General features: G+C 43.9%; 1 protein-coding gene across 1 annotated transcript; it reads left to right on the top strand.

Annotated features, from left to right (window-relative positions):
- The first annotated feature begins 683 nt into the window (after positions 1-683).
- Positions 684-13,186, top strand: iqck (IQ motif containing K). Its single transcript, XM_070980484.1, is given in 10 exon segments — positions 684-765; positions 849-976; positions 1,062-1,212; positions 1,312-1,409; positions 1,526-1,578; positions 1,695-1,772; positions 1,999-2,083; positions 8,567-8,678; positions 12,953-13,035; positions 13,037-13,186. Coding segments are annotated over 10 exon segments (876 nt in total). The 5' UTR covers positions 684-713; the 3' UTR covers positions 13,073-13,186.
- The last annotated feature ends 1,300 nt before the right edge of the window (positions 13,187-14,486 follow it).

The following is a 14,486-nucleotide window of genomic DNA, read 5'->3' as shown; positions in this document are numbered from 1 at the left end:
TAGATTTATAGACTTTTATTTGCAACAGTCCTCTCAGAGTAAACTAAATAGACGCGGACTCAAACAGAATTCTCTTTTTTTCCCTAGTGAGTCATATTTTATATCTGAAGTATTTCATCAGAATTTCAGTGAAAGTGCTTGTAGTATTAATTGTACGTTATCTGCTGCCCTCTGTCGGTGAGTCCGGGAACTGTGGGATTTAAGGAGAGGTGCTGCAGCGATTTTGTTCCGACACTGAAAACGGCTGAAATGGAATATTTTCTCATTTTAGCTTTTTAGATTCAGGGACAAAAATACGACCTTGTTTATTGTGATGTAAAGAAGACCGCTTCAGGCGCGGTACACGTCGACAGAACCAGCGGCTGTAGGCTATTTCAGGAAAATGTGCTCCGTTTGTTGGGCATGAATTGCACCGTTTCAGTCCATAGTATGCTACTAGTAATGCTGTCATGATATGTTACACTATGACTACAACAAGCTGTGTCAGTATTGTATTCCAGATACTGTTATTATTCTGTTAATATTCTGGTTATTTTTCTGTTTTTTAATATATTTGTCCACTAGTTTTGTATGGTTTTACCTTGTGACTTGCTAGCGCTGCCCAGCAGTCTGCTCTTGCGGACCTCATTTGCGTGACACCGGAAGTCGTCGACATGACTACTTCCTTGGAGACCAGGGAGTCCCAGCAACCGTTGGAGACAATTGGAAGAGTAATGGCAAAGGTAATGGGTGCCAAAAAAACACTTTGGCAGCAAGTGTGTGAAGGTAAGAATGTACTGTTCGTTTTGTTTATGCTTCTGTGGACTGAAAAACGGCGTCAATTAAAACTTTTTTATGTGTTTTTGGAGAGTTTGAAGCTGAGCGGCCCAGTTCTCCCAGTGCTGTGAGGACAGATAGCAGCCCAGTGAGCACCCAGCTCTCCCAGTACGGCGCCAGTACACAATCCCTGGACTTTTATGGACTCACCACACGGGAGGTTAGCTGATCATTCAGCTCATTCATCCCTGCATCTGATTGGTTTAACCTGCATCCTCTGACACCATCGTCATTGGTTTTATCAGGTGTGTGTGGATGTTGATCCTCAGAGAGACTTCGACCCTCTTCTCTGCCACCCTGCTCTTGCTGACTTCTCTGTGTTTGGAAAACCTCGTTCTGCAAGCCAGAAGCGCCTGTCAGCAGCTGAAACAACATCGCCTCCACGAGTACCTGAATGTAAGATAAACGGGCTTTGCTCTGCAGGGTGCAACTGTATGCTGATATGTTCCTGGTTTATATATGCTGTATAAATATATGTTAATGAGTTTGTGTCAGGTCCTGTCACACATTTTCTGGAGAGGAGAGTGTTTCCGGTATTGCTGCCTGGACTGGAGGCTTTGCTGAAAGAAGCCCAGAAACATGGCTGTTTTGAGGTCTGACTTTCTTCTCCTTCTAACTATTAAACAAGCTACAAGCGGCTCATAGCTCGTGATTCTGACCACTTCTTTTGCATGATGCAGGACATTCATTACTGTCTTTTGCATTGCAGAGAAAAATGACAGCATTTAACCCGTGCGACTTCCTAACTGAGTGGCTCTACAAGTAAGAGCCTTCCCTCACACACACAGAGGTCTTTCTTCAGTGTATAATGCTTATCTTACCTCACCCCATCAATTCTCCCCAAAAATGCGTGCCTGTGTGTGTGTTTTTTTCCACAGCCACAACCCCTGCAGGCAAGGACAAGTTCCAGTGAACTTCCATGACATCCCCTTTGTGAAAGAGCAGCTCAGCATTCAGTGAGTGTCTCCTCAGTCCACAGCTGTCACCTGCAAACTGATAGTTTGTGAAGAAATGAAACTCCTATTTTTTATGGGAAATTTGTCTTTTGGCGTTTCATGGCCACCAGCTTCCTGTCAACAACACACAAACAGTACACTATTACAGATACATGCTTCGACAAACCTTCATCTCTTGTCTCTTTTGACACTTTTTCTCTCTGTCTTTCTCTCTCTCTATCCTCAGTCCCAGGCCTGCGCTCCCTCTCTTTCTGCTGCTGAGTGAGGACCAAGCTGCTCTGCTCATCCAGGCTTTCTGGAGGGGATATAAGGTACACTGGACATGACCAAAAGAAAAAGAATTTGCAGGCTTTCTGTGCAATAGTATATTAAACACAGGTCTGAAAAGCCCCCCAAAATATGGAAATGAAACATACTAAGTCTAAAGTCTGAGAAAATTAAGGCAATTTCAAATTAAATTAAAAGCTTTGTAAAAATATAAAGTGTTTGTAATGTAAAATGAGTTTTTACACAGCTATCACTTGACATATAACTTCAGCTATGCCTGGCTGGGCTGCTCAGGCTCAGGCCAGCTCTGATTATCGCCTCTTTTCAGACTGATTTAAGAAGTTACAATGTGAAAAAATGGGATTTTGAAGTTGGAAGCGTGAAGGAACCCTGCAATTACCCCACACACCACAGTGAGCCTCTCTGCCTGGCTGTGTGCATCTGGTCAAACACAACAGGCGACCTCCTGCGTGTGCATTGGCCCACAGTCCGGTCTTGTTGTATAATCCTATCCCGCTGAAAAGCCCCTCTTCCACAGGGACAGCAATTTCATTCAGCAGCTTGATTATGTCATCAGTGATGATGCCGGGATTTAATTCCTTCCTGTGTGGGCGTTGTGGTCTGAAGTGCTCTGTACTGTGATATAAATAGACATAAACAGACACTACCAGAGGCAAACAGCAGCGATTTCTCCGCGCTCACACATAAAGCCAGTCTTGAGGTTCTTCTTTTCTCTTTCATTATCCTTCTTCCTTTGAGAAGATTCAGATTCAATCTTGCTACACAAACCATTGAAAGCAAAAGATGCCAGCTGCGCCGTCATGCACAATTTGTCTGTTTGAATGATATGAAAATATGTTTTCATGTAGTTTGTGGGTGTGTGCATGACAAGATGTGTTGAATGTGTGAGTGCATTCATTTGCCCTATTTGTTCACCAGCAGGGGGCAACACTTCCTCTTTTCTTTGTGTGACAACACAGAATCAAGTTGGCCTTTGCACACATGAGATGGCAGCATTGAGCCAGCTGCCTGTCACTCCTCCCTGTGTTTACCCTGAACTGAGGGAGGTTCAGCGGGGCCACAGATAGCACTGCAGCCCAGCACCCCAAGGGATTTAGAGGAAGACAGATGCAGCCAGAAAGAGACAGTCAGTAGTGAGAGAATGGGAGGATATATCTGGGAGGATGAAGCTCAGGCTGTGTCAGGAATATTTTCAGATGGATGACGAAAGGGAGGAAAGAAGCAAGATGATGTTGCAGAGTGGCCTTGGATTAGGAATGGGGTGAGATGGAGGGAAATGCAGCCTTGGCAGCATTCTGCAGTGGGTAAGAACAGGGAGAAAGACAGAGGCTGGAGCCTCTGAGAAGCACAGAGAGGCTGTGAATGCAGAACAATCAGGGCCCGAAGTTGGCCTCTTAGGATCATGACTTATTCAAGATACACGGGGTGGAGATATTTTGGGTATAGGCGCTGTGGCAAAGTTCTGACAGGCATTGTGGTGTGTCACGACTGCTGTTACCTTGGCTCGAGAAAAATAACAGTTAACAGCTCAGTGGGCAGCAGAGCAGAGACGAGGACATCAGCACAAAATGAGTCCCCCGTGAAGCACTGATGCACTGTAAAACTTCAGTTGTGTCTGCTGGCGAAAGAACGCATGTGCACTAAATGTCTCCCATTATAAATGTATTCTGCCTAAACTCATATTTCTAGATATCACGGCTTACAAAGTTAATATCAAAGTGTACAATAACAAGCTTATTTTTCACAATAAAATGGCCTACTGTGAGACTTTTAAATACTTGAGAATATTCTTGAGGGTATGTACAGTAAGAGTATAATAGGATTATGGGATTTCGCTATAGAAAAACACACAAACAAAAATTGGCTCAATGAAATGAGTTTTCTGTGCGGATTTTGAATTCTTCTCTAAAAAATTATAGATATGGAGATAATGCTCTGATTATTATCCTCATCTAGATTTGATCCTCTTCCTTTATTAGTATACCTTGCTCTCTTCAACCCTGTCCACACCCCCTCTTTCCCCCTCACTCTTACACCCTCTGCTGTTATATAACCTGCCTGACGCAGCGCTGACTGCAGAGGGTGTGTGTGTGTGTGTGTTTGTGCGAGTGTGTGTGTTTGTAAGAAAGACAGACAGACAGACTGAGAGCCGGGGCAGGAAGCTGGGAAGGAGGGTATTTTTGTAGATTGGATTTTTACTCTCCATTATTAATAAGTTTCATCAAAACATATCAGGGACTGAAGAAGAGCAGCGGTAGAGAAAGCACACGCAGACACACACACACACACACACACACACACACACACACACACACACACACACACACACAAACACTCACATCTGTGACCCAGCAGGCGATTGTGTCTTGTTTCACTCACATACAACTAGAAAGAGCTGATGGGTCTAAACATATTACATAATCTTCTTTAGACTGTGTGCCTTAGCCCGAGTCTAATCCATTCATCCATGCCTGCTGCTGTAATTCACACATATGTACAGAACATGCACACACACACACACACACACACACACACACACACACACACACTCTGCTGATCACTAAGACTTCTCAGGCTCTCTCAGGTCCAGTCAGCTGAGTCGGAGTAACGTGGCTGCTGTGTAATAAATAGGCATTACAATTAGGCTGTCAGTATTAGGGGTTTGCGGTCAGCACAGACGAAGGCTTTTATCATAATCATTTCCTCTGCCCACTCTTTGCACATTTATTAAGCATACACACAGCGAGGTTGGCCTTTTCCTGACCATAGCACAGCACCGTCCTGTGCAGCATGACCATGTCTAACCTAATCCGACACTCTCGATTCTGTCCAGGTGGGACCAGGTGTTTGTGTTTGGTTAGCTCTTCTCAGCCTGTGATCTGTTGTCAGATTTAATTCTGTGTCTTGTTGGTTTATTTTATTTTTATACATAACGTAAAGGAATACTTCAACATTTTGGGAAATAAGCTTATTTGCTGTCTGGCTGAAAGTCAGATGAGAAGATCGATACCGCTTTCACGTCTGTACGGTTTATAGAAACCTAGCAGCTAGTAGTTGGTTGTCTTAGCTTAGCATAAAGACTGGAAACAGGGAAAAACAGCTCGCCTGGCTCTGTGCAAGCGTGAAAATGACGATTCTCCTTGCAGTTTTATAAGAGTTATGTGTTGTGCGGAGATTCCAGGAAGTCGTTGCTTCCAGCCAGGAAATGATTTGCCACATAACAGCTCATGCAATGGCAAATTGTTTTTACACTTTGGTCTTTGTGGAGATTTAACAAAACAACATAACATGTACATGCCAAGCTAGCTGTTTCCTACTGTTCCAAGTCTTTATGCTAAGCTAAGCTAACCAGCTGCTGGTTACTGTTTGCAGAAACAATCGTGATTTGCTCACCTGAAGTGAATGCTTTGTGTCTAAGAATAGCAATGCAATGCACAAAAAATAATGCTTTCTTATCATTTGCTAACTAATTTAAAGACAAAAGTGTCACAGTCTTGACATGTCTGAGGAAAGACTTCTTGGACTAGCAGCTATTGTCTAAAAGTGGGACACTGTGACGAGTGAGTGTATTCTTCTTGACATAAACTAATAGAGCTGTTTGAAAGAATCACACACACACTCATACCGGGAGAGCTGTGTAGTTAAGAGCAGAACTAGGTCTGTGATTCCGGCTGAATGATCCTAGGGCAGCAATAGATGAATGGTTTGAATTGAGGTCCGGTGTTGAGTCAGTGACAGACCACATGCATTGACACTCATGCAGAAAATATGTCACAGGCACTCAGGACATCCAGTAGCCGGTGGCCCTGCTTCGTCCTCACTTCCCCCTCCTGCAGAGGGCCTGTAGGGGCACGCTGTCCCAGAATGAGATGGACTGGTCATAGCATGAGGCCTCCTGGAGTAGTCCTGTGACATCCACTATAATCTGTGATATAGATCATATTTTGGATCTAATTTACATGTAAGTGTTCGTCCAAAGGACAATAGGGCCACGGTGCAACCACTAAAAAGGCACGAATCAGATCACAGCTGGTTAAGCTTTGATAGAAGCATTGGTCAACAAAAAGATGATGGATCGGTGGGTGGATGGAGTGTGACGCGTAGATAGAGCAGGCTGCGGTGGCTGTGTCTTTATGCAGCCTGTCAGTGAGGCTGGTGATGTGAGTGCAGCCAGTTCCTCCTAACAGAAGCCATTGTGCTGCTGCAGAGTGTGAGAATGGGAGAGGAGCTCAGTCTCACAGGCAGCTTTGCACAAAAAGGAAGGCAGCTTGAAAGGCTGTGCAGTGGGATTGAGGTGTGTGTGTGTGTGGGAAAGAGGGCATAGTGCACACAGTTTGTGTCAGTGTGCGGTTGTACGCATTTTTGTGGGTGAGCTTAGGGGGTTCTGCTTGTGCTGCTGGTGGTGTCGGCTTTGAGAGAGGGAAGAGGATGGAGTCCCTCTTTTTAGTGTTTTGGTGCTTTTGTGTGATTTTCAGTTTGTGTGTGTTTGCTGTTGGCTTTGCTTTCGCGTGTCAAATAATGCGTGTGAATGCACGCAGCCTTGAAATGTCTTACTAATTTTTCTAATCACTCTAATCCCAGCCTTCATGCATACGCACAGCATGTGAGGACTGACTCACGTGCACAGTGAAACACACTCCGTCATGTGTGACACAGACGATTATAGCAACAAGATGCTGTATTGTGAAAGCATCGTGAATGACGCAGCTGAGGAAAAATCAATGAAGAAAAACATAATTTGCTGCTGTGCATCAAGTTCAAATGCACATGTGATCGCACACAGCATGCAGAGACTAACACTAACACACAGAGTCCTAGATGCACACAGTCAAAACCATTCGCCAGCCCTGCTAATCAGCTGCGCTGATGCACACAGACAGGCTTCAAAACGCTCAGGCACACACACTCAACTCAGCTCTTTGTCTCCTGCTATCACACACAAACTGTCAGCATCCTGCATGTTTATTCAAAAAGCCGGCTTTCCAAGAACCGAGACTTTGATTATGTCTTTGTGTGTGACACATTTAAGCATTGCCTCAGGGGTCTGATGGCCGTCAAATATTAAATTGTCATTTAGCAGTGGCTGGCAGCAGCACAAGTACTGGAGTTATAAGGATTCTACTGCACACCAGAGGAAAGTGACACAGAGTAGAAATGGCCAAAAATACACAAATAGACACACACACACAAGCAAACACAAGACTCCAACCCATCCACCCCCCTGACCCTCACCCCTCATTTCCATTTCTATGGTTTGCTCCCATCAGCAGAGGGACTGCTGCGGCACTGTGACACCCAGTAAATTAACTATTGGGGCCCGCTAGTCTTGCCCATTCCTCAAACCATCGCCAGGCTTATATAACAGGCCCACTTTCATACCCACTGCTAATAGCAACACAGTTGTCGCCATTCAAGCAGGCACTTGGGAGAAAGTTGGGGTCGAATGGAGAGGGAGGAGTAAGAGGAAAATAAGATTGGAGAAAGGAGAGGTGTGAGGGAATACAGACAAGAGAGGAAAGAGATGGATGGAGGGGGATGAAACATCGATGTGCTGGAGAATGAGGAGAGAATAAGGGGCTGGTATGAGAGATAGTGTTAGAGGTTAAGTGTGAGGAGAGGGAGAGGCACAACTGGGTACTGAAGGAGAGAGAGGACGAAAAGAGAAGAAAGAAAGAGTTAGTGGGAGAGTGAGCTCTTCAGGGACATTTTCTGTTAATCTTAAACAGCAAGCCTGTTTAGTAACCTCTCAGGAAATCCAGCTGCCCACACACAAACACATTACAACTGCAGGGGTTTCCTACGAGAACAAAAGCACAGCTCAGGCTAACTACTGCCTGGACAGAGAGAAGAATAGCAGACAGCTTATTCACATTCATCTGCAGCAGAATGTGACCCATTTACCCACCTATGTGGACACGGATACACACACATGCTCGCTCATATATCTTAACACGCTTCATTTCTCTCAGCAGTGATGGTGTTTCTCCGCAGAATACAGCTCAATACAGTTATGTGCAAGACTTTTACTTAACACACACTGAGACTCACAGGCTTTAGTTTATGTTCATAGCTATATTGTGCAAAGTAGCGTCAAAGTTAATGTTGCAATTCATAACTTACCACGTGTTAAAGCTATAAGTGTAATAATAAAGCTTCTTTATACAGCACCTTTGAAAGTTACGAGGTACTTCACATGAGAAAATCAAGATGAGGGAAAATCAAAATATAAAGAACCAAATACAGTATAATAAACTGTAATAATATAAGATAAAAATAATGAAATAAACAAATAATGAAAATAATTGTCAATTTTCTATGTAACATGAACACAAATATATTCTTATATAATGTATGGGACACTCTAAATGGACCTCTTTTGGCAACACTGGCAGCTTGCTTGGACTGGCTAGCTAGCAACTTAATAATGTTATTGATGATGTTTGCTGATGGGAATTTACTGTATGCACGTGCTGCTGCCTTCACGCGTATGCTTGTGTGTGTTATAGATCAGGGCACGCCCAGATGTGCAGGAGCTGCGCCAGTGGCAAAAAGAACTGAGAGAGAACCGTGACATTGCCAAAACTGTCGAGCACTTCTGGGCCCAACAAGAGAGCCGAGGTGGGAGCACACATGCGCACACACGCACGGTATCACTGAATGCCAGGCCTCGGGCTCGCTGGCAACACAATACCATTGATCTTTGAATTTTCTCCTGTGGCTGACAACAGCTGCTGATAGGCAGGCAGGATGCCCACAACAATGCACAGATGTCAACCCATACAGTGCTATACACGCCAATATGCACCCACACATATCATATCAACTGGTGCACCGTACAGTCTCAGGCACACACAATTACACACGTATAAACTGCAGAGATACAGTATTCATCCCAACACGGCTTTGAAGTTAAAGCAGAGAGATGAGGATTCAAAGCGCAGTGACACGGAGAGAGAATGAGGGCAGAGATAGAGAGAGAGAAAGAGACAAGGGCAGTGAGTAAGGAGAGAGAGAGAGAGAGAGAGTAGACTGCGAGAAAGAAAATGTCTGCAGGGCTCAGGGTGTGTTTGTGTCACAGAGAGATAGAGCAGAGGATGGGGAATGGGAAAACATGTAAAGAAAGAGAAGAGATACAGAGCGAAGACGGAGAGAAATAGAAACTGATAAACTGTGTCTAGGTCTTTGAGTGAATGTGAGTATGTGTGTGTGTGTGTGTGTGTGTGTGTGTGTGTGTGTGTGTGTGTGTGTGTGTGTGTGTGTGTGTGTGTGTGTGTGTGTGTGTGTTTGTCTGCATGGGTGTGTATTCCTCCTGTTGTAGCGACATAAATCTGTTGTTGACACACTCAGGTTGAGACTTGGATTAAGGTTATTTATGGTTACATTAAGTGTCCGTGAAATGAATGTAAGTCTATGTAATGTCCCCAAAAGTATGGCTGTGTGTGTGTGTGTGTGTGTGTGTGTGTGTGTGTGTGTGTGTGTGTGTGTGTGTGTGTGTGTGTGTGTGTGTGTGTGTGTGTGTGTGTGCACATGAAGGACAGAGCAGAGCAGCTGAGAATGCAGACCCATGTCCAGTGTGACTGACTGGCATTAGAGCTCGATGAGAGTGATGAAATTTTGCCCTTGAACGCACACACATGCACGTGCACGCACACACACACACACACACACACACACACACACACACACACACACACACAATGGTACACTGTAGGAGTCAGTCCCAACCAGTATACAGATATTAGAGGGTGCATGACCAGACTGAGGAAGTTCAGCAAATTTGAAAAAATATACAATTAGATTTTATTAAAATAAGGGAAGGAAATTAACACACAAATAGATGACTAATTGGTTTGGTTCTGATTTTAGCTCAAATGTCGATGACTCAGTCCACCACTTTGTTCCAGACTGAACTATTGAATCAATGACAATGAAATCTTACAGATATCCATTATCCAGGGATGAAGCCTCATGACTTTGGTGAGCTCTTGATTTTTAGTCCAGCGCCACCATCAGGTGAAAATGTGAATTTGTCCAATACTGTGGTTTATGACAAAATACGGGCAAAACTAATGAAATTAGCATCAACTTCAGCTATACGAAGTGCTCTGTGCTAATTAGCAGATGTTAGCTTGCTAACATGCTAAACTGAAATGATAAACATGGCATATTAAATCAGCATATTAGCAGTGTCATTGTTCCCATGTTATGTAGCATGCTGATTTAGCATTTAGCTAAGCGCTGCGTCTAAGTACCCCCAGACCTGCTGTAGAGTCTTTGTCTTCTTTAATATATTTATTGTCACAACAGCTTGCAACAACAACTCCCAGCTACAACAAGCTGACTGCACAGGACACACCCCAGTTTCCCAGCCACCTGAATCAGTTGTAATACTGTGCCACCACGTGTTGCGATTGAGAGTGCATGAGAACTAGTACACGAGTGAACAGCAAAGTCAAAATAGATGTTCCCAAAAAGAGCACAATAAAAGCAATAGATGACTGGTTGAAACGTCCAGATTCAGCCACTCCAAGTGGTAGACTGTGCATGATAATTGTAATAATAAGGTAGACTTAGACATAGTTACTAGTTTTGTTTGCCATTTGGTGCTGAGCGGAGCGTTTTTGCTGAAAAGAGCTGCTTTCTCTGACTGTAAACGACACTGTGAAAGCGGTGACAGTGAACCAAAGCAGTACAGTTGTGGGCCAGAAAATCAAAATAGCTTACAGATGCTTTAAAACACAGTGGAACTGAGTGGAAGTGCAGAGTCATGAGTTTGCTGCTACGAGTTGCCACGTTCAAGTAGCCATGTGTCCAAAAGTTTTGGTTACAGGCGCCTTAAATGAATGTGCACATAGATAATGACAAACACGCACACACGCTACAGCTGGGTGTCGTTGCATCTCTGTTTTTGTGGCTCACAAACAATGACACTGTCATAAACACAGGTTTCTTCCACACTGACACATTCCACACAACAAAGGCGCCCACTGCAGCCGTGGCGGGCTGACGAACATTCTTCCACAGCCACACTGTGCTGCTGCTGCTGCTGCTGCTGCTGCTAGCTGCTGCTACTGCTACGACACCACTACTGCTGACCTGTCATTCCAGCTGGGGGGTGGGGGGTGGGGGGGTTGGTGGCTGGGGATGTGTGTGTGAGTGTACAAGAAAGTCTGCCCAGACTGTCCTGAATGGAAGCCATTTTCTGACCTGAAATGGATGAGACTGGGAGAGAGCCAGAAATGTGTGAGGTGGAGGGAGGGAGGGAGGGAGGGAGGGAGGGAGGGAGGGAGGGGAAGAGACTGATGCTGAAGTTGCACTTTCTTTCCTGGTTTTGCTTGTTGTTGTTTTGGTTCTAATGAAGCGAGCACTGCCCTCCAGCACTCAAGGATAAATGACCCGTGTTTAGGACTGTGGTCCAGAGAGCGTGAGCTAGAGAGAGAAATTATTTAGGGAATCCCCCCCCTACTGTATACACGCTCTTTAAGTCGATCCAACAGCTGCACTCGTCTCATTTGACCTGAGGGGACCAGCATGCGATACCTCCTGTGCCATTTCATGTTTCACAGTCCGAAATGAGAATTAGTCAGAGATGGAGAGAAAAACAAAAGGGGGAAGTGCAAAGTAATCCAGAGAGCAGACACAGGATGATTCGTCAGGGTCAAAAGGTCACGGCTCATTGGACAGGTGCAGCTCTCAACAGCTCATGAATCACGGCAAGACTGTCCTTGACATGTTGGATGTTTACCACGAGCCCAGTCGTTGTTAAAACAGAGTTGTTAGCTAGCCCGGGAAGCATTTTTCCTCCTGAAGGTGAAGAGCATAGTAAGTCAGAGTGCTTGTATCAAAACACCAGTTGTTGTCGATAGTATATCACGACATGAAACAGTGTAAGAAATGTGCCAATTACAGTAAATTATTCCAAAGTCTGACATACAGTAAGTTGCACTCTGCATTTTTCTGATCATGATTTATTATAAAGACCCTCCATGCCATGTTTCTGATTGGCACATATGAAAAGCTCTGTTGATCCATCTCAAAGAGTAAAGAAAAATGCAGCAATTTAGCGATTTTCAAAACCTCGTTTTAAACCACAGTTACAGTCATTAGTGTGTAAATAAAGCAAAAGAGCTTTCACTGCCATCACTGACAACCCGTCCATGGCTCTTGTTGTGGTATAAATGGCCAAATGTAGCAGTCTATTCATCACAGCTTCACTTCCATAATGTCAAAGCCGTTGCCTTTTACTGGCAGTTAACAAAAGGCCACCACAATAGCTTTGCAGCTGTCACAGAGAGAACTGGCTGAATCATGATGTGTTAAACAGGTTCACTGTTTTTTCAACACAGGCCTTATTAAAATACTGTTTCCTATCAGCTGTAATTGGGACAAGCTCATCTCCACCATATTTGATCTCTGAGAAGCTGCAATCAGCAGAATACTGTAACTTACCAAAAACAGGGCGTTCACAGTATAATTAGATGTGTCTTTGTTTTACAGATATAAAGACGGCTTGTTCGTTCATTTTTTTCTAAAAGGCTTCACTGATATTTCCCATTGCAACGTCTGTGCTGGAAACAGAAATTTGTGCAAAGTGAAGTCTGTGAGACCTGACGGCAAAGAGCCTTGTGGGCAAGTTTCTGCTACAACAGTTAAGGATCTGTCTGACAATTCGGAGAGCTTTTAATCTTTTAACAGAAGATTTTTTTTCCCGGTTTTTAGGACACCAAACTGTTGTTTGTGCAGCGTGCAGCAGAATGGCGACATTCTCAAAGAATAAAGCTTATTGTTGAGCTCTGCTGTGCACATTTCTAAATGATGAACATTTGTCACGGTCTGCTGAAAGTAACAGTGACGCTGTTCATATTAAAGATGCAGCTCTTGTTTGTCTCCAGTGGGCTCTGGCATGACAGATCTACTAGAGAGCCCTCAGCCCGGCAACTCCGATGTATCCATCCAGGTCGTTTCCCCCACTCCGCAGAGCACCGTGGTCCACACCCCCACCACCCAGATGACCCCTGAGGACGGTGAGTGGCTGACCCCCAGCCTGCACAACGATGAAAAAATGGCCTCCACCCCATCACCAGTGACTGATTTCCTGGTTGTACCTGAGCCTGGTGACAAATCCCAGATTGCTTTGTCTCCATCTTTACTAGGAACTCCAAACCTGGGCTAGAATGGTGGTACTATGAACTGAAATCATTAGCTCTGTGTACAAGGGTTCTGTGGTGTTTAAAGCCTATTAAACTCTGTTAGGTTGATGTCAGACCGACCAAAGTGATCAGTCAAACAGGCCATTAAAAACGCCTGTAACCAATTGGATATGGCCAGGCAGGGATTTATGGTCTGAGATCCATGTCTAATTAGTTGATTGCTTTCATTGCCTTTTTGATGGATTACCTCCCTTCATGAGTCTCACCCAACAAATGAACAACATATAGCACGGTTCACATATTAGAGGACCTGTCGTAACAGACTTAATATTTCCTCTCAGCTCACTGGAAGATACCCAAATCATATTTCCTTGCCTTGTCATTTCCTTTTTCCTTAGCAATACATATCACTCCACAAAAGAGGTTATAGCATTTCCATTCAAGCCAGGAACTGAGGCCAGAGTGAAAGGTGACTCGGCGTGCAGAGCAGCGCTTTCTGTCCTGTTTATCAGAAAAGGAAATTACCCTGTCAGGGAAACAGAGGATGAAGAAAAGAGTGTTTGAGATCACTCATGAGTGATTGACAACTATCTGGCAGAGCAGCATACAGGAAAATCCAAAATTCTCCTTAAATCTTACCTTTTACAAATGATATTAACCCTGTTATATATCTCCTGACACTATATGGATTGAATGGTAGCTTAGTGAGGCAAGTTTGACATTAAACCCTAATATAGCTTTAACACTAGTATGTGTATTTTATGGAAAAGTTGCTTCATGTCACAGAGGAAAAAAGAGACGTGTTAACTTGTTACCAATAAATGAATTTTGCTAAGATAGAAAAGCTGTGTGATGATTTGTGGCTTTGCCCAATATAGAAAAACATTCACTCATGAAGACATAAAACACCAACATCACAGTAAATATACACTCTCATTAAAATCGACACTGTATGATTTGTAGGAGGATTCATTATATTTCTGATGCATTCTGTACATGCTGGATTTTAGAGTTAGAATATTTGTATATTTCTTGTGCGGTTTTGGTCTTTTTTTGTACCTAAAGTTTTGGCATTTTGCACTGACCCTGCTGACTCCAGTACTTTTTTTTTGCACCAGGTAGCAATCAAACATCAAATTAAATATGAAATGTCAGCCATAGAAAGTTCAATGTGCAAATATTCCAGGTAAAAAGGCTGCTGCACAACTAACTCTGTAGGTCTTTGCTCTCCTCCATTCCAACTTTAAGGACAGGTTTTAACTGTCTTCTCCTGACT

Source organism: Chaetodon trifascialis, chromosome 15, assembly GCF_039877785.1.
Source record: "Chaetodon trifascialis isolate fChaTrf1 chromosome 15, fChaTrf1.hap1, whole genome shotgun sequence".
Taxonomy (NCBI): Eukaryota; Metazoa; Chordata; class Actinopteri; order Chaetodontiformes; family Chaetodontidae; genus Chaetodon; species Chaetodon trifascialis.
This window is presented reverse-complemented; position numbering and strand designations above follow the sequence as displayed.